The 23908-nt window shown below is 46.9% G+C and overlaps 1 protein-coding gene across 1 annotated transcript in view; it reads right to left on the bottom strand.

Annotated features, from left to right (window-relative positions):
• The window catches only part of LOC119361129, a 15594-nt gene extending 2937 nt beyond the window's left edge, over nucleotides 1–12657 (bottom strand). The window contains exons 1-4 of the mRNA XM_037626488.1: nucleotides 12249–12657; nucleotides 6262–6377; nucleotides 5959–6147; nucleotides 4213–4409 (exon numbers count right to left, since the gene is read on the bottom strand). Coding sequence (XP_037482385.1) covers nucleotides 4213–4409; nucleotides 5959–6147; nucleotides 6262–6377; nucleotides 12249–12657 — 911 coding nt within the window. The remainder of the gene's footprint in view (nucleotides 1–4212; nucleotides 4410–5958; nucleotides 6148–6261; nucleotides 6378–12248) is intronic.
• Nucleotides 12658–23908: the final 11251 nt, after the last annotated feature.

The following is a 23908-nucleotide window of genomic DNA, read 5'->3' as shown; positions in this document are numbered from 1 at the left end:
AATCGATTGGGGATTTGGGGGGAGAAACTAGGGTTAGGCGGCGGCGGCGGCGATTCCTTGAGGGGTGCGGCGGAGGAGGCGATTGCGCAGGGGGCGGCTGCATCGGCTGCGTTGACGGCAATGTCGTGGTCTTCTGGTGGTTCGAGTGCTCCCAGCTTCCGTCGAGCCACCGGAAGGAGAGGGGAGGAATCTAGGTCGCCGGTGCCGTACCGCGAGGCCCCGATGGCGTACGAGCCAGCGAGGCTCTGCTGGTGCAACCCCCGTCGGAAGGCGCCTAGGTGGATCTCCTGGAGCCGTCAGAATCCAGGCAGGAGATACTACGCCTGTGTTGATGCGATGGTGAGCTTCAAGTTGCTGTTTTTTTGTTCTGTTCATTTGCCCCCCCCCCCCTCTCATTGATTTCTGTTGGTGCAATTGAACAGCATGGTGGTTGTGGATTCGTGGAATGGCATGATGACCCACTTCCCAAGTTTTGGAGTGATTTGATTGGTGATTTGCGAGATGAAGTGCGTAGGCTGAGAGGTCAAGGAAGTGGTGTTGTGATTGAAGATCCCACTGCAGTTGTGGCTCTCCCTGAAGCTGAAACAGGAGGAATGGGAATGGCTATGGCTCTGCAAGATCAATTGAAGCAGAAAAATTCAGAGATAGATGCACTGAAGGGCAAATATCAGACTGCTGTCATGCTGTTTGTTGTATTTGTGGTGGGTTTAGTTGTAGGGAAGATGCTACTGTAATAAGATGTGCAAGTGTTATTTCATCAGTTGTATTTGTATGCAATGTAGCAATGCTTTAGGGTTTAGAATGAACTGGAAGTTGTATGCATTTGGCACTGTTTGGAATCAATGAAAGTGGAAGTGCAAGTTGTGTTATGCCATCATTTTGTACCTCTCTGAAATGCATATATGTTTGCAATCTTTGCTGGCAGTAAAGTGAAAAATGATGCAGTTAGTAATATATTGCAGTACAGTGGAAGATTATGCTGTTTGTAACATAATGCATTGTCAGGATGGCATTTAGAAACAATGATAGCAATTTTTTTGCCACTCATGATCTCTATGTTTCTTCCTCCAATTAGCATAAATGTGTCTAGCACACATCCTATGCTGTGCAGCAGGAAGGTAATCATTCACTGCATTTATCAAGCCCTTCTGCTGATCAGAAATAATAACCCAGCCATGTCCATTATTGTTTATTTCCAAGTCCTTAATGAGAAGCCCAAGAAACCACTTCCATGTGATATTAGTTTCATTCTCAACTACAGCCCAGGCTAGTGGATACATCTGATTATTTGCATCTCTACCTATGGCACACAAGAGCTCACCCTTCACTGCACCTTTGAAGAAACAACCATCAAGGCCTATTACTTTTCTGCAACCAGCCTTGAATCCTTGCTTCATTGCATTAAAGCACACATAGAAGCTCTGGAATACACTTTCCTCCATGTTGGTTGGGTCCATGCAAACAACAACTGTGCTTCCAGGGTTGCTCCTTAGCAGCTCAAGTTGGTAGTCAAACACTCTAGTGTATTCATTGTTCATTCCACACAACAATTTGTCCATGACAATTCTTTTTGCATGCTTGCACTTTGAAGTGGAGACATCAGCAAACATATCTTGCAAAACAGTTGCTTTCATGCTCTCAATTTTCCACATAGGAATTGCCAGTATGAAGTGCTCATACCTCTGTGCAATCACCTTTGCAGTAACCAACTTGTTGCATCTGTTCTGTGCACATTGGTGATCATCATTGTATGTTATGACTTGGAATCTTGAAGTCCTTGATCTCTTGGCTGCATATATCAGCCATGGGCAGCCAGGCCATCCACACTTTGCCCTAACTCTGTCACACTCAGATTTCATGAACTTAATGCTCCTCTTTGTTACTAGACCATATCTTATCAAAGCTTTGCATAGCTAATTCTTGCTTCTAAAAACCATGGTCAAAGCAAAATGTGGTACTTCACTTTCAGGGTTGTATCTTGGGAATGAACTCTTCCTCTTCCTTATATGACCATCTGAATCTTCATCATAGCTGTAGTCCTCATCAGATGAATCATAGTTCCAATCCATTTCTTCTCTTTCAATTTGCTCCTCCATGTTGGCAATCAATTCATTGGCACTGGCCCTGTGGCATCCCTACCTATCCAGCTCTTGGAGTCCCTCATCCTTTTCTTAAATTTCCTAGCATGTCTCCTGAGCTCCACAACTTCTGAATCCTCCCCACTATCATCAGTATGTCCAATGTATTCAGGGTCACTGTCTGAGTCTGAATTTTGATTGGCACTGTCAACATTTGCAGCTATCACCATTTGGTTATTCACATGCCCTGAAGCCTGAGGTTCAGAAGCACAAGCTGATGCAGGTTGACTTGGATCCAAAACCTGTGAAAAAACATCTTCCATGCCTGCCATTTCATCCACATCTACTACTCTGCTTCTTCTCTGCTTCAAGGGGCTGCAAATTCTTTCAGTGATTACACCAGTTTCATCAGGTATGACCATATCAGTGTCAGACTCTGCAGGTTCAACAGCATTTACTGGCACTGGTTCTTCTGCAGTTATAAGTGCATCTGGTTCTTCAGCAGTTAAAACTGCATCTAGTTCATCATCATCACTCTGTTCCATGAGTTCATCCTCAAAATCACTCCCACTACTGCTGCTGTCATTGCTATCTTCCTCTCCATGATACTCCACATACACATCAGCAACTCCTCCAACACAAATGTAGTCAGACATCTTCACACACGAACTGTCATCATGAAGGAACACCAAACCATTGATAAGCTCTTTTCCAGGAAGCAGAAAATAGAACTTCATCGATTCCATCAACTGAGTGTGATCTTTTAAATAGCCTTTCACTTCCTGCAGTGACAGTTTATCCCTCTCAATCTCTGACATTGCTTGATCTCCCCCAACATAGTCCAAATTTGGACCAATGTGGATGAACTTCCCTCCAATATGAAACCGAACGTTCAAAATCTCACTTGGGTCCATGATTTCACTGAAAAAACATACACCACGATCAAAATAAAGCATAACAATCTATTCCTAAATCAATCTATTCACAAAAAATCAATCTTTTTCTGTCACCCAAATCGTCCCCAATTTTGCCCCAAATTTGCCGCTCAAACCCTAACCCTAATGCCGCAACTACTCCAACCTATGAATAACAAGGGAGGAGGGCATCCAGAACATTACCTGCTCCTTCGATGCGCCGTCGCGCCATCATGATTGTCGCAGAGGTGGCGATCAACCGCCGGTCGCCATTGTCGTCGCCAGAGAAGGATGAATGCAGAGGGACGCCGAGAGAACGAAGCGAAATGACGGGCCGAACTGGGCCGGCCCACTAATATCGCCTCAGGCGCGCGCCGAACGACCCATCTCGGCCACCCCATTGCCACGTCGGCAATCCCCGTTTGGGAAACGACACTAAGGTTAGATTTGGACCAGGATTAGTTAGTTTGGGGGCCGAACGACAGGGATTTCGACTTCAGGGTTTGATTCGCCGGATGTCTACGAATTCAAGGTTTAAAATGGACTTTTTCCCGCTCCAGGCGCCTGCCACCTGCCGTGCACGCGCTCCTGTGACGGGCTACACGCGTTGCCGCACACAGCGCCTCGTGCTCATGCCGCCGCTGTACGCTCGCCTGATCAATCCACGGATTGACCGTTGCACGTCTCAAGCACACGCGCTACCGCCGATGCTTCCGCCTTTGATTACTTTTTTTCAATCTCGCTGAGAACCACGCCGCAACTGGCTGCATCTTTGACTTGATACTTCCTCTAGATCACAATTCACAACCTCTGAACAACCTAGCTTATTATACCACTTGTTAGAATAAATCCAAGGCATACCGTCGATCTTCCGAGGACCAAGCAGTCACACGAGCACGACACCGAGATGTGTTAACGAGGTTCACCGATATGGCTACATCCCCGGGGCCTGACTATGGGCGCTCCTTCCCATGACACCGCTACAATACCGTACCCGGTCGCCCTGGACACCGGCACATATGCCGCCGGCTTCCCCTGCGTTCCGGTGCTATTATGTTAGCATAGGTTACATCGTGTGTCTACCCCCGCTATATAAGAGAGGCCTAGGATACAAGTGTCCTATTAGGACACGACTCCATATCCTATCTAAACACAATACAACTACAAGTCCAACTATAACCTACTTCGTACACTGTATTCAACACAACTCCAACAGGGATAGTAGCGAGATCCGGCATTCTGATCTCATGCATTCCTGAGCACTGCCATCTATGCTGCCGTACAGATTGTCAACACATCCTTTTGATGCGCACTTAGCATATGTCTTCATGATGGATCCTAGTGGTATGCAAAGTAGGCCAAAGAGAAGGTCCACAAAATTGGCACCAACTTCTGCATACAGCACCGATGAGTTGTTCTTTTTTTTAGAACATAGACGTCAGAGACGTCCGGCTTTAAATTAATAAAGCCCCCAAACTTAGGCAGAGTAGCACAACCACCGACCGAAACAACATAAGCTAACACGACTGATAAGAGGATAGGCCGCTAAATGAGCGCATAGTTGCGTTACAAGGCGGAGAACGGCCCAAAAGCAACGAGCACGCAGGCTCGGGAGGTACTAAGACCAAAAAGGGGGGGTTGCCCATCCCTATGCGGCACCCAGTTGAGCAGGCGACGGAGCTCGAGCCTCAGAGTAGACGGCGTGGAGACGACAGATAGCTTGGCGGTGGAGATCAGAGTCCTGTTGTCTTCCCAGCGATGCCCATTGCTGCAAGAAAACGATGCATTTGAAGATAACGTCAGCGGGATGCGAGGGAAACACCCCCTCAATAGTATACTTGTTACGGGTATTCCAAATAGCCCATAGCATAGCCGCCGCACAAGTCCACATGATCCTACGAGACGCGCCTTGAAACCCAGATAAGGAAGATACGAGCTCAGGTCGGGAGCGTGGATCCCAATCCACTCCCGCGGCCTCCCGGACCGCGCTCCAAGCGAAACGAGCCAGGGAGCAAAGGAAGAAGGTGTGGTCAGCGTCTTCCGGGACCCCACATAGCGCACAGGGGCTGGAGGCGGGGCCGTTGCGTTTAGCGAGGATAATAGAGGTAGGAAGGCGATCTTGACAAAGTTGCCAAAGGAAGACGTTAATTTTGAGCGGGATCTTTGCCTTCCAAAGCCCCGTGGCCGCCGCCGGGATCTGACCATGGCATAGCTCTCTGTACATGGATTTGACAGAGAATTTGCCGGAGCTCGCAAGTCTCCACGAGATCAGGTCCGCGGATTCTGACAGTCGGGCGTCCGCAAGTAGCGTCAGAAGGCGGTCCCAGTCTGCCAACTCCGGCCCGATTAGCTCACGTCTGAAGTTAATACAGGGGGGGAGGTGTTAAGAGCCGAGGCAACCCGTTGTTCGGTTCGACCGCTAAGGAGTATAGTTGTCGAAACTCCGCCCATAATGGGCGCTGGCCAATCCAGTGATCAAGCCAGAGACGCGTAGAGCGTCCGTTGTTAACCGCAAACTTTGCGCCCCTGGCAAAGAGGGGTTTAAGGGATTGAATGGAATTCCAGAAAGGAGACCCACTGGGAGCCGCGTCAAAAAAATCTCCTTGCGGGAAATATTTTGCCCGGAGGAGGTCGATACAGAGGCCAGTCTCCCCCTGAGTCATTTTCCAGATCCACTTGCACATTAGTGCGATGTTCATCAACTTGGAGTTGATGATCCCGAGGCCCCCCTGGGTTTTGGGACGACACACGGCTTGCCATTTAACCATGTGGTATTTTCGTTTCGGTCCCGCTCCTTCCCAAAAGAAACGGGACCGCGGTGTGTCAAACTTAGAGTGTACCCCGTCCGCCAGCAAGAACAGACCCATTGCAAACATGGGCAAAGATGAGAGGCTGGTGTTGGTAAGGATTAGTCTTGCCCCTGAAGACATAAAACGGCCCCTCCACGGGCAAACCCTATTCGCCACCTTGGAGGTCGTCTGAAGAACCTTTATCTTAACATCGTTCAGGTTGGGATCGGCATCATTTCCTTGTTCAGGATACACGTTCTCGGTGAGAATATCAATGGCGGAATCATCGGACGCGATAGCAGTATCGAAGTAGTGAGCAGTTAAAGCGTTCTTGGACGTTAATGATCTCTTAAGCAGGCTAATCATCTGTAACAGATGGATCACATACATGTCACGTGTGAGTTCTACACGAAGTAGAATGTTTTGCAAGTGTCGGCTCATATTGCTGAATATATATAAATAGAGTTCAAATATGCAAACCTTGTCCGAACTAAGGTGGAGAGTCCTCTGCTCAAGACAGGAGGGATCCTGCACGTCAAACTTGTCGAAAAGGGTCAACATGAGAGACGTCGATGCCGGTGCAACTTCAAAATCGTAGGCGGACATCTGTGTAGTGCGTCGCTCGCAGTCCATGGAGGACTTGGAGAGGCGCCTGCAGTTCGCCATGGTGACGTACGCCGGTGGTGCAAGGCGTGACCTTTCGCCGGAGTTTGTCCTGGATGCGCTCAAGGTGCAGATAGAGGTGGATCGCGAGTGGGTCTCGGTCATCAGTTACAGCCCAGAAGATTTCCTGGTCGTGTTCGGCAGGGCGGAGCACCGGAGCAGGGTGAGTGCACGGCCGTTCCCGGAGCATCTTGGAGTTCGTCTATACTTCAGGCCATGGAACCGGCAAGCTCAAGCAGTGCACGCGTTGATGGGGTTCAAGGTCCGCTTGGAGATGGAGGGCATTCCTCCGCACGCTTGGGAGCGCGAGGTGGCGGAGCAGCTGTTGGGTTCATCGTGCCTTGTGGATGAGGTGGCGCCGGAGACTCACAACAGGTCCGACCTCTCGTCCTTCAAGCTCACGGCATGGACGGAGGATCCGGAGGCGATTCCCTCACGTTGCTGGTTGGCCGTGCCGGAGCCCGGGCAGAGGCCGCCGTTGAGAGAGCCGACTTTGCTGCAGTACAAGATCTTGATACATTTGGATGCGGTGACTGACTACGCCGGCGTGGTTGAGCCGGCTTGGTGTGCTGTCGATTCGTCTAGCAGTGGACAGAGTGGTGTACCGAGTCCTGGCTCCTTCTCGGGTGGGGCGGAACCGGTCACAACACGCCGGCCATGGCAAAGAGGCACAAGGGATGCGCGGGGAGGAGGGGCGGCAACTTCTGATGGCTATCATCGCCGGAGGGATGCCGGGTGCGGCGGTGAGGTCACCGGCTCTCCGCCGGCGGTGCAGGATTGGAGATTGCCGCCCATGCCACCGGTAGTGGAGCCGTTGGAGGTCCGTCCGAGAGTGACGGTCCGAGACAGGATCTCCGTCAGGCCGTCAGCTTTTGACCGCCTTTTGGGGCCAGGGGCGCCAGCTAGCAATAATTCAAATCAGGCGGCGAATGGAGACCGCGGTTTGGTGGTGGCTTCGAGAACGGATCCCCCAATGATTGGCGTTGATGGGAAGGATAAGGAGGAGAATGTTCTGGTATCCACTCCGCACCTGCCAGCTAGCGAGATTGTGGTGGGGCCGGGCGCGGGTTTGGTGGTGGAGACGGAGACGTGTGTGGTGGCGCAGAGGAAAGGGGGGTCCCACCGCAAGGGGACAGGGAGCAGAGTAACTCGCCTCCGCTAGAGGGGACCCCACCGCTTCCCACGATCGAGAAATCGCCACCAGTGGTTGCTGCAGCGGCGATGGAATCTCCGGTGTCCCCCATGATTGGCCTTGGCGGGACGCAGGAGAGGGAAGTAGTGGCACCGCGCACTTTGGCGCCAATCGAGGAGATCAGGCCCCATGAAGATTGTGGGCCACTTGCTGCAGCCAATGAGTGCCCTGCAATTCTGCATGGCGTGGAGAGGGGGCCGGAGCAGGTGGATGGGAATCATGCACGGGCCCACACCCATGCACGACCGTACGTAGAGAGCGCAACTGCGCAGCAAGAGGGATGCTTGATCGGACCGGCACACATGCACGTACGATTCCTGAGGATACTTCGGCGCAGTTTGAGCTTGGGCGCGCCATGATCCCTGAGACTGAGCAGGTGGGGATGGGTGAGCTCACGCTCAGCTTGGCTGACATTGCGGATGAAGTGGAGGATGGGACAACAGCGAAGGAAGTGGAGCTCGCAACACTAACCGAAGGAATGACAAGACAAGAGGCAGCAACATTCGCCAAACTCAAGACCTTTTGCTCCAACATTGTGAAGCGACTCGCCCCACCTCTGCTCAAGGAAGTCCAGGCCTCGGTGCTAAGGGTGGAGCCAGAGCCATGCACTCCTAGGCGCACCACGAGAGCCTCAAAGAGATCTTCAACAGTGTCAGTGACGAAAGCCACCCCGGCTGAAAATGTGCTACTGCGGGCGCTTGGATTAGTCCTGGCTGATCTAGTGCCTCATGAGGAAGATGTGCAAGAGCTCAAGGACCTATTCGACTCGCCTTTGCGTGATCAACATGTTCGGATCATTGCGGCTTTGTTTGGCAAGCCGGTGCCATCCTTTGAGATGGAAGAGGAGACAAGGGTGATGGTGGAGGCTCGGTGAGCCGCGTTGTGTCAAGGCGTTGGAGTGCTTATGGTTCCATGGATACACACCCATCTATTGTATGCTGGAACGTGCGAGGGTTGAACAATCCGGTGAAAAGGAAGGCGGTTAAGGAGTTCCTAGATACCACTAAAGCTAGCTTAGTTTGTCTTCAAGAAACCAAGATGGATGTAATAGATTCCTTTGTAGTAATGCAATGCATGGGGCCGTCGTTTGATGGATTTGCGTACTTGCCGGCGATGGAGACTCGTGGTGGCATTCTTTTAGCGTGGAACTCTTCGGTAATTGACGTCCAAAACCTACAAATGGACATGAACTCACTCACTGGTATGGTTGCCCAAGGGTGGGAGTGGCGTGGTGGGTTACTGTTGTGTATGGACCACAAGGAGATGCTAGAAAAATTAGCTTTCTCGCGGAGTTGGCGCAGCGAAGGACGCTTTGCCCAGGGCCGTGGATGGTGCCTGGCGATTTTAACATGATCTTGAGAGCTTCGGAGAAGAATAAGGCGAACATCAACAGGAACATGATGAACAGGTTCCGACAATTTGTGGATGATCAGGAGCTTAAGGAGCTGTACATGCACGGACGCCTATTCACGTGGACGAATGAAAGGGCCAGCCCGACCTTAACTAAAATCGACAGAGTTCTCGTAACAGTCGACTGGGAGTTGGAATACCCGGACTGCTTACTTCAAGCGCCGTCCACTGGCATCTCCAATCATGCACCTCTCTTTCTAACAACATGTGCGCCTTTTGCCCAGAAAAATAGGTTCAGGTTCGAGCTCTATTGGACAAAACTAGAGGGTTTTGAAGAGGCTGTCCAGAGTGCTTGGAGATGCGACGAGGCAATCACTGATCCCTTTAAGAGACTGGATGCACTTTATAGGAATGCGGGTGCGGCCCTGCAAGCATGGGGGCAGAGGAAAACAGGGAACATCAAGTTGTCAATGGCGGTGGCCACATGTGTGATTTTCCGGTTAGATAAGGCCATGGACCATCACCAGCTTTCGCCTTTGGAAACCTGGCTGCGGCGTACGCTGAAACTTTGCCTGCTTGGGTTGGCCTCGCTAGAGAGAACCATCGACAGACAAAGATCTCGCTTCCGATGGCTCAAAGAAGGTGACGCAAACTCTAAATTCTTTCAAGCTGTGGCGAATGGGCGGAGAGCTAAAAACTTCATTCCACACATCAAATTGGAGGATGAAATCATAACAGAGCAAAGTAGAATGGAAGAGGTTTTCTTTGATGCTTTTCATGCTCTCATTGGCATGGCCTAGGCCAGACCCTATACGCTAGACATGGACTTCTTGGGCATGGAGGCGCAGGATTTACAAAACTTGGAGGCCATTTTCACCGAGGATGAAGTGTGGGCTGTGATCAAGGAGCTTCACCCTGACCGCGCCCCCGGACCGGATGGTTTCATTGGAAAATTTTACCAGTGTGCTTGGCCTGTCATTAAGCACGACATCATGGCTGCGATCATGAAGCTCTATGTGGGAGATGGTAGAGGCTTTGCCAAACTAAATAGAGCGCTAACAGTGCTGATTCCCAAGAGGCCAAATGCAGAGCAGGTGAATGACTTCCGCCCGATCAGTCTTCCTCACAGCCTGTCGAAGATCTTCGCGAAGCTTTTGGCTGTCCGAGTCAGGCCATTCATGAAGGACTTGGTCACTTTCAACCAGTCGGCTTTCATCAAAGGATGATGCCTTCATGATAACTTTCTCCTTGTTAGACAAGTGGCCAAAAAGATCAAGGCACGGAAATGCAAGGAAGTCTTCCTCAAATTGGATATCTCGCGGGCGTTCGACTCCCTTTCCTGGCCGTTCTTATTTGAAGTGCTCAAGGCGAAAGGTTTCGGGCATAGGATGATCAAATGGCTGTCCATACTTCTGCATACAGCGTCCACACGCATCCTTGTCAATGGCAGGCCGGGAAGAAGCATCATACACGCGCAAGGTCTCAGGCAAGGTGATCCTATCTCCCCGCTGCTGTTTGTTATTGTGATGGACGCTCTCACAACCACAGTCTCTAGAGCATCGGAGGAGGGAGTGCTCAGTTCTTTTAAAGGCATCTCGGCGGCTCAACGCATCTCTATCTACGCCGATGATGTCGCGTTCTTCATTCGCCCCACGCTCCAAGACCTTCTTTTCGTAAGGGAGGCGCTGCTTGTGTTTGGATCGGCCTCGGGCCTGAAGGTGAACTATGCCAAGTCGACGGTGACGGTCATCAGAGGGAATCAGGAAGACAAAGCCAGGGTGACCAACCTGTTGCAATGCTCGCTGGCGGAGTTTCCTACAAGATATCTTGGATTGCAGCTGGCCACTAGACAGTTAACGAGAAATGAGTGGCAGCCGCTGCTCGACATGGTGAGGAAAATGGTCCCTGGCTGGCAGAGAGGGTTCATTCAGAGATCGGGCAGACTGGTGTTGATCAAGTCTATGGTCACGGCCAGGTCTGTTCATCAACTGCTTATCATGGATGCTCCAGATTGGGTATTCAAAGAGATTGATGCATGGATGAGATCTTTCTTCTGGGCGGGCAAAGATAAAACAAATGGAGGTCAATGTTTGGTGGCATGGAACACCATATGCAGGCCTACTTGCTTTGGTGGGCTGGGAGTTAAAAACTTGAAACTCCAAGCCATAGCGCTTCGAGTCAGATGGGAATGGTTGAGAAGAGTTGATAAGGATAGGCCATGGAGCAACCTTGCGCTCTCGGTGGACGACGATGCCACAATGGTGTTTGATAGCCTGGTGGGAATTGAGGTCGGGCGTGGAGATCGCATCCTCTTCTGGAAGGATAGATGGATACAGGGCTTCAAAACTCAGGATTTTGCCCCATCCATACAAGCAATGGTGGCAACTAGAGTGATCAACATGAGGACCGTGCAGGAGGCATTGGCGGACAACAGGTGGGAGCAAGACATACAAGGTGATATGTCCTTCATGGCGCAGCTACAACTTATGCATCTCAGGCATGCGGTAGCCACACTCCGGAGAGATCCCGTGGAGGAGGACAAGTTCACTTGGCCTTGCGCTGGTGAGGAGGGCACTTATTCGGCTAACGCCACCTACGGCAGGCTCTGTCAAGGTCTGATCAGAGCTCCGGCAGCCACCGCCATTTGGAGAAGTTATGCGCCGTTAAAGCTTAAGATTTTTGCTTGGCTGGCATCGCAACATAGGATTTGGACTTCGGATCGGAGAGCTCGACATGGTTTGCAAGAGCTCCCCTCGCCTTGTTTTACCTGTCTGCAAGAGGAAGACAATATGGAGCACCTCCTTGCTCGATGTGTGTATGCCCAAGAAGTCTGGTTCACCTGCATGAACAGGCTGCAGTTGCCAACCACGGCTCCATCGACGGAGGACACGATTGTGGATTGGTGGCTACTGAAGCGCAGAAGCTTTCATGGCAAGAAGAAGCGAGGTTTCGATAGTCTGGTCATATGCACGGCGTGGGCGTTGTGAAAGCAACGAAACGCCAGAGTCTTCAACAGAAGAGAGCAGCAAATGGCGGCTAAAGATCTAGCTGGCGTTATCTTAGAGGAGATTAGAGAGTGAAACTTAGCGGTTAGCGGAGTAGGAGGATTGCAACGTTTTGTGAGACGTTAGCCTAGATAGCCGCGTGGAGTGGGTGCCCCATGATGATGTTCGCATTGTCGTGCGGGATCTTGTAAATCTTGATTCTCCTTCTTCTATAAAATTACGGTACGCAATTGCGTACTCTTGGGAAAAAAAATCGTCGGTGACGATGAACTTCGCGTCTCCTTTCACAAAAACTCCGGCATCGGAACCAGCAGCAGCTGCAGCAGAGCTCTCTGGCCTCTCCCCGTCGCGCTTGGCGTCGTCGACTCTGACATTGAGTCGACAGCATTGCTGCGCCGCAGCGTTGATGGGCTTGAGCAGCATCGCCTTGCAGGCTTCAGTTCTGAAGAAATCGGCGGAGAGTCCCTTCACGCTCTTGTACAGCTCGTCGAGGCATCCGACCTGCGACTGCTTGCCGAGGAGGCGAACGACGGTGCCGAGAGGCAGCGTGAGGAAGCCGAAGAGCTCGTCGACGAACTCCTTGCCGGACTCCGCGAAGATCACCCTGCTCCTCTCCTTGTCCACGAAAACCTTCACCTCGATCGTCGGATCTGCTCTCGCCGCCATGGTGGAGGTGATCCGGTGAAGTGCGTGTGTTGAAGAGCGTCGTCTTGGGGATTAAATATGGAGAATGTGTTCTGCAGCCCAAACGGCAAGCATTACGAGTAGTGAAGTCGGAGCAGTTCTTTGTCGGAACTAGACTTTTGATGATTTTGATGATGGCACTCATTCTTCGAATTATTTCCCACGGGGGAGTGGAAAGGCTTCATCCATCTAGCGTTACGAATTTTAACGATTTTGCTAATTCTCTTTCGTCTTAGTCACTTTTGTATGTGCGCGCGTGTGCGTATGTGTGTGCGCGTGCGCGTGTGCCGCGTCTATGCACGTGTGCCCAGGTTTGTGTCTACGCGCGCACGGAACCAGTTAACGGTGACGATTAATCTTGAACTTAAATGTAGGTTTCTAGGTATAATGCGTCGGCGGCTTATTCTGGTGGCAGCAATGGTCGTTCGGTTGTTCATGGATCTCAATATATTTTTTATTATATTTGGATGTTTTATACTTTCGGTGAAATCTTTGTAATATATATGATAAGTTCGCAAAAAAAAAATATGATATAGATTTATACAGTAAAAAATTATATAATTGCCACCGATCTGTCCAGAACCTGATGCTGCTGCCATTGCCGAGCGAGCATTGCAGCCCGGCATTGAAGATCCCTTCTGCATCTATAGGGAGGACGAGGTTGAGTCCATTCCAAGGTTTTTCATCAGCTACCTTCTCATACCAACACCACTTAAGGAGCAGAGCCTGATTTAGAAGTGCAAGATTGTGGACTCCGAGCCCTCCATAGATCTTGGACGTGCACACAAGTTTCCAGTTCACAAGGCAGCTTCCACCCTTGGCCTCATCATGCCCACACCAGAAGAATCCACGCCTAATTTTATCAATGCATGAGATGAACCATGCCGGCAGGTCCAACACAAGCATTAGGTAGATAGAAGTTGTTGTGAGTGTTGAGTTTACCAATATCAGCCTACCTGCCCTTCGGAGATAGCGAGCTTTCCAAGTGGGTAAGTAATCAGCGGTTCTGTCAATGAGAGGCTGGAGAGCAGACTTTGGAAGTCGCGTGACAGACAGAGGCAAACCCAAGTAGGTTACTAGGAATTCCTTGACTTCGCAAGCGAGAATTGCAGTCACATTGTTGATGTCCTCCTGACGGCAGCGAATAAGAGAGATGGAACTCTTGGCCATGTTACAGGATAGGCCAGATGCATGCCCAAAGGCCTCCAGCAGTTGCACCGCAGATTCAGCTTCTAGCACCTCAGGCTTGATCAACAAAACCGCATCATCTGCATAGACGGACAACCTGTGCTTGATTCCCCAGCAACTCAGCGGCTGAAAAAGATTGCTTTGCTCCCCTTTGCGAAACAGTGCAGTCAAGGTATCCATGACAATGACCAAGAGGAGTGGGGAGACCGGGTCGCCTTGTCGAAGACCACACGCGTGCCAAAATTTCTGACCAGGGTTGCCGTTGATTAGAACTCGAGAACTAGCTGAAGACAGCAGCATGGCCAGTCTAGCAATCCACTTAGGCCCAAATCCACGATGCTTAAGAAGATTGAGCAGGAAAGCCCAATGCACAGAGTCGAAAGCTTTTGCTATGTCAATTTTCATCATGATGGCAGGCACTTGGCGACGGTGAAGAGTCTTGATCGATTGTTGCACCTATATAAGGTCACTAACAATAAGCGACATAAAAATTAATGATGCTTTCTCGTACTAACAACTTGTTTAATATTTGCATACGTGTAGTCATAATAACACAATGCTACTTTCTTCTCATTTCTTTCTTGCATGCATATGCTTCTATAAGGGAATGGAGAGAGTACTACATTAGTGAACTTACAAAGCAGTCATTAAATATTAAATTTTACCTTGGGACCTATAATTTGCCTTGTATAAGGGAATGGGGAGAGTACTACATTAGTGAACTTACAAATCTCATCTCAAAATTTTGTGGAAGGAAAGGTGAATCAGATTCCATCTAAGTATATATAATTCTAGAATGGTCCTTCACAGATTTCTTTTGATGGGTATATTTATTTTAAAGCAGCAGATGCTTCTCTTGTTTTTTTTTTTTTGCAAACAGAGGGGACAAGATACATGCTATTTGCACTTCTACACTTCAGGTTTTCAAAATATTTTCAACTGGACAAATCAATTATATATAAGACAGTGTCATACATATGTTGCATTCAGATCAAAATTTAATCTCACAATGAATTGAAATTTGAAACCTTAAGTCCTGTGATCTAAGTAGCTTATGTCTGGTTTATGTTGGAAATATGCCCTAGAGGCAATAATAAAAGGATTATTATTATATTTCCTTATTCATGATAATTGTCTTTTATTCATGCTATAACTGTATTGTCCAGAAATCGTAATACACGTGTAAATACATAGACCATAACATGTCCCTAGTGAGCCTCTAGTTGACTAGCTCGTTGGTCAACAGATAGTCATGGTTTCCTGACTATGGACATTAGATGTCATTGACAACGGGATCACATCATTAGGAGAATGATGTGATGGACAAGACCCAATCCTAAGCATAGCACAAGATCGTGTAGTTCGTTTTGCTAGAGCTTTTTCAATGTCAAGTATCTCTTCTTTAGACCATGAGATCGTGTAACTCCCGGATACCGTAAGAGTGCTTTGGGTGTACCAAACGTCACAACGTAACTGGGTGACTATAAAGGTGCACTACAGGTATCTCCGAAAATGTCTGTTGGGTTGACACGGATCGAGACTGGGATTTGTCACTCCGTATGACGGAGAGGTATCTCTGGGCCCACTCGGTAATACATCATCATAATGAGCTCAAAGTGACCAAGTGTTTGGTCACAGGATCATGCATTACGGTACGAGTAAAGTGACTTGCCGGTAACGGGACTGAACGAGGTATTGGGATACCGACGATCGAGTCTCGGGCAAGTAACGTACCGATTGACAAAGGAAATTGTATACGGGGTTGTTTGAATCCTCGACATCGTCGTTCATCCGATGAGATCATCGAGGAGCATGTGGGAACCAACATGGGTATCCAGATCCCTCTGTTGGTTATTGCCCGAGAGTCGTCTCGGTCATGTCTACGTGTCTCCCGAACCCGTAGGGTCTACACACTTAAGGTTCGGTGACGCTAGGGTTGTATGAATATGAGTATGCAGCATACCGAATGTTGTTCGGAGTCCCGGATGAGATCCCGGACATCACGAGGAGTTTCGGAATGGTCCGGAGGTAAAGAAAACTATATAGGAAGTGGTATTTCGGCCATCGGGAAAGTTTCGGGGTCACCCGGTATTGTACCGGGACCACCGGAAGGGTCCCGGGGGTCCACCGGGTGGGGCCACCCATCCCGGAGGGCCCTAAAGGCCGAAGTGGGGAGGGGAACCAGCCCTTAGTGGGCTGGTGCGCCCCCCTAGGCCCACCCCCTGCGCCTAGGGTTGAAACCCTAGGGTGGGGGGCGCCCCACTTGCCTTGGGGGGGTACTCCACCCCCCCTTGGCCGCCGCCCCCTTGGGAGATTAGATCTCCCAGGGCCGGCGCCCCCCTGGGGGCCTATATAAAGGGAGGGGGGAGGGGGCAGCCGCACCCTGAAGTCCTGGCGCCCCCTCCCCCTGCTACACCTCTTCCTCCTCCGTCACGTGCTTGGCGAAGCCCTGCCGGAGTGCTACTGTTCCACCACCACCACGCCGTTGTGCTGCTGCTGGAGCCATCATCATCAACCTCTCCTTTCCCCTTGCTGGATCAAGACGGAGGAGACGTTACGCTGACCGTACGTGTGTTGAACGCGAAGGTGCCGTCCGTTCGGCGCTAGGATCTCCGGTGATAGGATCATGACGAGAACGACTACTTCAACCCCGTTCTTTTGAACGCTTCCACGCGATCTACAAAATGGTATGTAGATGCAATCTCTCTCCCATGACTCGTTGCTTAGATGAACTCGTAGATGGATCTTGGTGAAACCGTAGGAAAAATTTTAATTTTCTGCAACATTCCCCAACAATTTAGAGCATCTCCAATAGAAGATATAGATGCAAAAATAACTAACTTTTGCATCTTTGAGACCCAAAAATCTCAATCCAACAGATGATGTAGATGCAAAAAATTACATCTCCACCTTCTGAGATGTAAAATACAACAAATCGAGATGTAAATATACATCTCCACCTACAGAAGATGTAAAAATCACGGTTGTACACCTACTACCAACCGCTCCCTTCCCTTCCTCCTCTTTCCACCCACCGCCACTCCGATTCGCCGCTATCCCCACTGCCGCTGCCCGCCCGCGCCAGATCCGGCTGCGCCAGATACTGCCGCTGCCCGCCCGCGCCAGATCTGGCCAAGATTGATAGCTGGTTCTTCTGAGGAAGTTGTGCATGGTAGTGGGTTCAATCTCGGGTGAATTTGATCCCGGTGACAATAAGGGATTGAACATGTATTGTATTGTTGTCACTAAATGAATGATGATTTCTTTATTACACTTACAGTATAGTTTTATTCTCTACATTGTGTCATCATGCTCTGTTTGATGTAAACTTACTACTTCGATCTGCATGCTCGATACCGGTCTTGGGGTGAAGTATAAGTTGTAGATTGATACATCTCAAAGGTATCTATAATTTTTTATTGTGTCATGCTATTATAATTTCACTTTTGAATACTTTTTATAGCATTTTTATCATTTTCTTGACTAACCTATTAATTCGGTGCTTAGAGGCATTTGTTGTTTTCTGCATGTTTTTGGTTTTTCATGGCCACGTGATTCTAGAAAGTGCTAGTACTTGCCGGGATGCCAGCTAGGGGCTGACCCACGTGGGCAGGCCGCGTGCCCCCGGCCACCACCTTCCGTCCATTCTCCCACCTATAAATTCCATATTTCCCAAAACCCTCACAACGAATTTTCTCCGATTTTTTCTACCGCCACATGTTTCTGTTTTGAGAAGATCGATCCGAAGGCTTGTTCTGGTATTCTGCAGAGCTGGTATCCATCACCAGAGGCTTCTTCATCAATGTGCTGCCTCCATGACCATGTGTGAGTAGTTCCTTTCGGACCTTAGGATCCATAGCAGTAGCTAGATAGCATCCTCCGTCGAGGGTATCCCAGACATTTTTTGACATCCCCATACGTTCCCCATGGCCTAGGATATGGGGATTTGCGGACAACTTGGACAAAGTGGGGATCCGTTTGGGTGGCTTTTTCCTTTTCTCTCCTGTCCAAGCAATGACCAGGTTGTCTGCCTAGACGTTTTGGGAGGATTTCAGTGGTCCGGAACCGCCGGACACCTCCATGATGAGTCATGCTTCCTCCAGCGTGCTTTCTACGTTGCCATGCTCTATGCTGACCACAACCGATCATTTTGGTCCATCCCAGGTTGGAGTGTCTTTGGTCCGGTCCCTGAAAACAGGGCTGCTGGCCTAGTCTGTCCGGTCCAATCCAAATGGCAGCCTGGTCAAAGACCGGACCGGCCAGACAGTGTCCACCTTATCAAGTGTCATCCATCTTACGTGCACCTCGGCAGATACATACTCGCTCCGTCCGGAATTACTTGTCATGAAAATAGATAAAAATGAATGTATCTAGAACTAAAATACGTCTATATACATTCATTTCTCCAACAATTATTTCCGGACAAAGGGGATATACGGTAATTGGTTGAGCTGCCTGTCGGGATTAGGTCCTACCCGCTCTATGTTGGGCTGTATGGCTGTCCTAATAACGTTTGTTGTTTTTAATAAGGATTATCAACTCTATTGTGGTGTACTTATATATACAAGTTGCTTCATATTATACTTAGTACTACTCCCTCCGTTCCTAAATATAAGTCTTTATAGAGATTTTACTATGGACCATATACGGAGCAAAATAAGTGAATCTACACACTAAAATGCATCTATATATATATATCCGTATGTGGTCCATAGTGGAATCTCTACAAAGACTAATACTCCTTTCGTCCCAAAATAAGTGTCTCAATTTTGTACTAGCTCTAGTATAAATTTATACTAAGCTCAAAACACTTATTTTGGGACGTAGCGAGTATTTAAGAACGGAGTGAGTAGAAGCGTATCTGCGCTTCGCCGCATCGTTTGCCTCCGAGCGTCTCTAGTGATCTCTCTCATTTTTCGTGTGTTTATATAATGTTGTGGCTATTGTTTTTAAGTGGATTTATCGTCCTAAGATTGCGCCACATCCACAAGAACGAAGGCATGGCCAACAGAGGAACAAAGAAATCGAAGGCTCTGACCAACAAGCAAATGCAGAGCAACAACAATAGAAAAAACCATGAGACATCACCACCAATAAAGAGACAGGTCACAACGTGAGAACGAACCGTAGCACCCCCGCATTAGCACAATAAACCATAACCCCCAAATCCACCAAATTGAAACGGAAACACGTCGCCTAGAACCCACCGGCCAAACTCCTCATCAACAACGGATCTCAGGAGTCAGGATGACATGACCCCTTCTCCTGGCCCATCCCTAAACGGCTAAACCGACACTAAAAGAAGGATCAAAACGGAAGGGAAAACAAGGATGGTCGATGAACTAATCGAAATGGAGTCGCATGACACAAAGCAGTTCTTGTACATACTTGCTGGGCTGGCAAGAGATGTTGGTGGCCTCACTGATGGTGATGTGGAACCCAACCTTAAAAGTTGGGTATACGTGTTGACTTAGAATGTATAAAAACTTCCATTTTCGTAAGATATTTGGTGACACCACATTGTTCAAAGTATCTTAAAAGTTCAAGTTCAAGGAGGGGAATTAGGACATACAAGTACGATTTAACATCCAAACTTTCAGAAGAAGGGTTATCACGAAATAAATCGTCATTCCTAATATAGGCCGGAGCTGAGGTGAGGCAGCTTCTTCTTGTTCTTCGGAGGCAGAAGCACCGGGCTGAGAGCTTTTGGAGTCACCAAGGCGGCTTTCAGTAGCTCCGTCAGCTACAATGGAAAAAAAAATCAACAATATCACCTACTGTTTGCAAATCAAACGATAACAACATGGCAGAACATTTTTGACAAAGATAGTAACCTGAGATTTTGCAAGGGTGACATCCTTCTCCACGAGATCATTTGACTGAATCTTGGCCTCACTAACTACTTGTATAGTGTTCTCCAAGGATAGTGGAACAATATGCAGATTATCAGTCACCATGAAGTTCTGAGGACCACGCTTGACATATGCCTCACCCTTGTCACTTCCTCCCTTTGCGGATTTCGGATCACATTCACAGAGGTTTGTGGTCTTTCCAGTGTCAGAGCAATTGACAAAGGTATAATTTTTTCTCTCATTACAGTTGACATACTTTGGAAAACCATACTTCTTGATGCACTTGAAACATGCCTTAATTTGTTGCTTCCTTGGAGCTGATTCTTCAGCTTGCACTATCTTAGTAACGCTAGAAGAAGTAAAGAAAGGAGCCAGCTTTGGTGATAGCAGCAAGCTCTGGCATTGTTCCCTGATGCATTCTTTAGCACTTCCATCTATGCTACTGTACAGATTACCGATGCATCCAATTGATGGCCACGAACCATAAGTCTTAATGATGGATCCAAGTGGTACGGTCAGGAAGCCAAATAGGAGCTCCACGAAATCGTCATTAACTTCAGCATAGAGCAGCGATGAGCTGTTCGTCTGAAGAACTCTTATCTTCACATTGTATAACTCATGCTCAGCATCATTTCCCTGCTTAGGATGTAAACTCTCCAGTAGCATCTCTAGGGCTGAAACATCATTTGAGATGGCAACATCAAAACAATGACCAGTTAAAGGCTGCTTCGATGTCAATGATCTCTTGAGCAAGTTAATCATCTGTAAAAGTAAACAGGGATTATAAGTCAAATACACGGAATATTGCCAATTTTATAAAACAATAATCGGCATAGTTAGCCAGAAAAGAACTGCATTTGGATGACAAACCTCGACTGAACTGAGCTGGATCATCCTCTGCTCAAGACGGGTGGGATCCTGCACTCCAAACTTGTTAAAAAGTGACAACATGAGAGAAGTTGAGGCCGGTGCAACTTGGAGATCATCAGTGACGACAAACTTAAAGCATCCTTTGACAAAAACTCCATCTACCGAAGCAGTAGCAGCAGGGTCCTCCTCCGGCCACTCTCCAGGGATCTGTCCCATTACTTTGCCGCATTTGCAGAGAACGCCGGGAACGGAGCTAAACGAGCCGTCGGCCTTCGCGCAGTAGCTCGTGTCGCCGCAAACATAGACCTCCCTGTGCTTGGTGTCGTCGACTCTGACCTTAGGTCGCAGCATTGCTTCGCCGCAGCGCTGATAGGCCTAAGCAGCATCGCCTTGCAGGCCTCGGTTCTGAAGAAGTCGGTGGAGAGCTCCTTCACGCTCTTGTAGATCTCGTCGAGGCATCCGACCTGGGACTGCTTGCCCAGGAGGTGAATGACGGTGCCGAGAGGCAGCGTGAGGAAGCCCAAGAGCACGTCGACGAACTCCTTGCCGGACTCCGCGAAGAGGACCCTGTTCTTCTCCTTGTCCACGAAAAGCTTCAGCTCGACCGTCGGTTCTTCTTCCGTCGCCATGGTGGAGAAGGTGATCGATGGGGGATGCGTGCTCTGGCCTACAGAGTGGCGCCTTGGGTCTTAAATATGGTACTGCTACATGCTATGGATTCGGGAAGTTTACGAGACGTCACGTCTGAAGCGGAAACGGCGGATGGAACGCACGGGGCGAAGAGTCGGCCTAGCAGTTACGTTTAGCTCCACGATTTCCGCATGAAAGCTTCTGCCCTGGAGTGGAATACAGCAGTTTTTATCGCATGGACTTTGCTATGACTTCCGCATCGAATTACTCACGAGAAAGTGGAAATGTTTCGTCGATGATCGACTTCGGTTATGTTTTTATTTGAACAATTTAGTCGATTTTGTGTGCCATTAATCTTGCTTTGCGATTCGCACTATTTGTCCTGATATGTTCTCTCAAGTGTTTGGTTTGTGCTAAATCGACGGACCAGGTCAGTCGATTCCTTAACAGGCTGATGCCCATTACTAGGTGCGACCCAGCATTCCCTGGGAACGTATCTGGTGCATCGGAGCAGTTGGTGTTACCGGTGCACTAATCCCCGTTGCACATTCAAAAATGCTCGAAAACATCCGAGAAAAAAATTTAGTGCATCGACACAACATCAATGCATGTTGTCACAAAAATTCAAATCAAAATTCAGAACAATGCTGAAGGTACAAAAATGACAAATTTGACGTCAAATTGCTAAGGGGCCAAAACTGAAGCCCAACTTGTGTTATGTACTGTTCAGTGTTAAATTTGTCATTTTTGTATCTCAAGCAATGTTTCGAATTTTGATTTGAATTTTTGTGACAACGTATATCGATGTTGTCTGCATGCACTAATTTTTTTCTGAAATTTTTCGAACATTTTTAATGTGCAACGGGCGACCGGTGCACCGGTAGCACCAATTGCCCCGGCGCACCAGATACATCCCCAGCATTCCCCTTGTCCATTTGTTTTTCTGTTTTTGCACTTATTTTTGTTTTAATTTATTAGTTAGTTTTTCATTTTTCTTTTATGGTAATTTTTGAAATGTGGTTATTTTTAAAATGTTACGTGAGTGTAAATATATACACATGAATATTGTACAATATGTGCCAAAATTGCATTATTATATGATTAATATTTGCACATTAAAAAAATGCAATTTAGTGTAAAGTTGTGTGCAAGTTCATGTTAATTTTCCATTTTCTTTCTTATTGAGGGGTAATACCAATGCTACTAATTTATTATTCCTTTTAAAAATTTATTATTAAATTTTACTTTAGTTTTATTTTAAATTTTCTTTATTTTAAGGGTAATATCAATGCCAATAATTCATTCCTTATGTTTATTCTTGCATATTTTAAAAAGCACAATTTTTGTGTAATTCTTGTCATTGTCTGCTTTAGATTTTTATTCATTTTCTTAAAGGGTAATAACAATGCCACTAATTCATTCTTTCTTAGAAAAATTTAGTATTTTTGTTCTTTTAGTCTTTTATTTTAGGTATCTTTAAGGTTAATACCAATGTCACTAATTATACTATAATATTCTTGTTATTGCATATTTAAAAAAACACATTTTTTTATATATAGTGTGCAAATTTTGTTTGTATTAGTTATTTCTATGTATTCTTTCTTCTTAAGAGGTAATACCAATGCCACTAATTCATCATTAGAAAAACTAATTATTTTTATTATGATTTTTTCATTTTCTTTGTTCTAGAAAGTAAATAACAAATCTATTAATTCCTTTTTTTTTCTTATAGAACTTCACTGTTTCAATTTTTTTACTTTTTTTTTCTTAAAGGGTAATACCAATTCTACTAATTCATTACTTATTAACTTCTTTGTTGCGAAATTACACTATTATATGTTCATCTTCTTGAAAAATGTTTTTTTCTGTGTGTGTAAGTATACACACAAGTACTAAACTATATGTGTGTAGTAGAATGCAAAAAATACACTCTTATATGCTCATTCTTTGAATATTTTAAAAAGTGCTATTTGAGTGCAATTTTTTTTCATTTTTTCTTAGGGCTTCATTCTTCCTTAGAAAACTTAATTATTTTATTTTTTTAGTTATTTATAGTGTCTTTCTTCTGAAAGGGTAATATCAATGCCACTGATTCATTCTTCTTTATAGAACTCATTTTTTTAATTTTCTTTGAGTTTCTATTCTATTTTTATTTTGATTTAGTTTTATTAAATATTCTTTCTTATTTAAGGGTAATACTAATGTCACTAATTCATTCCTTCTTAGGAAACTCTCTTGTTGCGAAAATTAATTATATGTTTATTATTGCATATTTAAAAAAAATGTGTGTGAATTGTGTGCAAATTTTGTCATTGTTTTCTTAGATTTTGTTTCAATTTCTTTCTTCTTAAAAGGTAAACCAATGACACTAATTCATTCTTCCTTATAAAACTTTATTATTTTTATTTAGTCTTAGTTTTTCTTTTCTTTTATTTTTCTTCTTCTTTAAGGGTAATACCAATGACACTAATTTATTCTTTTTTAGAAATATTCTATTTTGGGAAAAATCATTATTATATTCTTCCTTGTTCAGTTTCTGTTATGTTGACTAAGCCCAAGAATTTGGTGGGCTTCTGTATTTTGGTTGCAAAGGTTTGAGTTTCTGACTTTTTAGTATGTGCCTTTTTTTGCGGGGTATATGTCTTTATTTGTTGATACTTACTTGCTTTTGTCGTATTACGGTATTTTAGCTT

This window comes from Triticum dicoccoides, chromosome 2B (genome assembly GCF_002162155.2).
Source record: "Triticum dicoccoides isolate Atlit2015 ecotype Zavitan chromosome 2B, WEW_v2.0, whole genome shotgun sequence".
NCBI lineage: Eukaryota > Viridiplantae > Streptophyta > Magnoliopsida > Poales > Poaceae > Triticum > Triticum dicoccoides.
The sequence above is the reverse complement of the archived record's forward strand: the minus strand, read 5'-3'. Positions and strand labels throughout refer to the sequence as shown.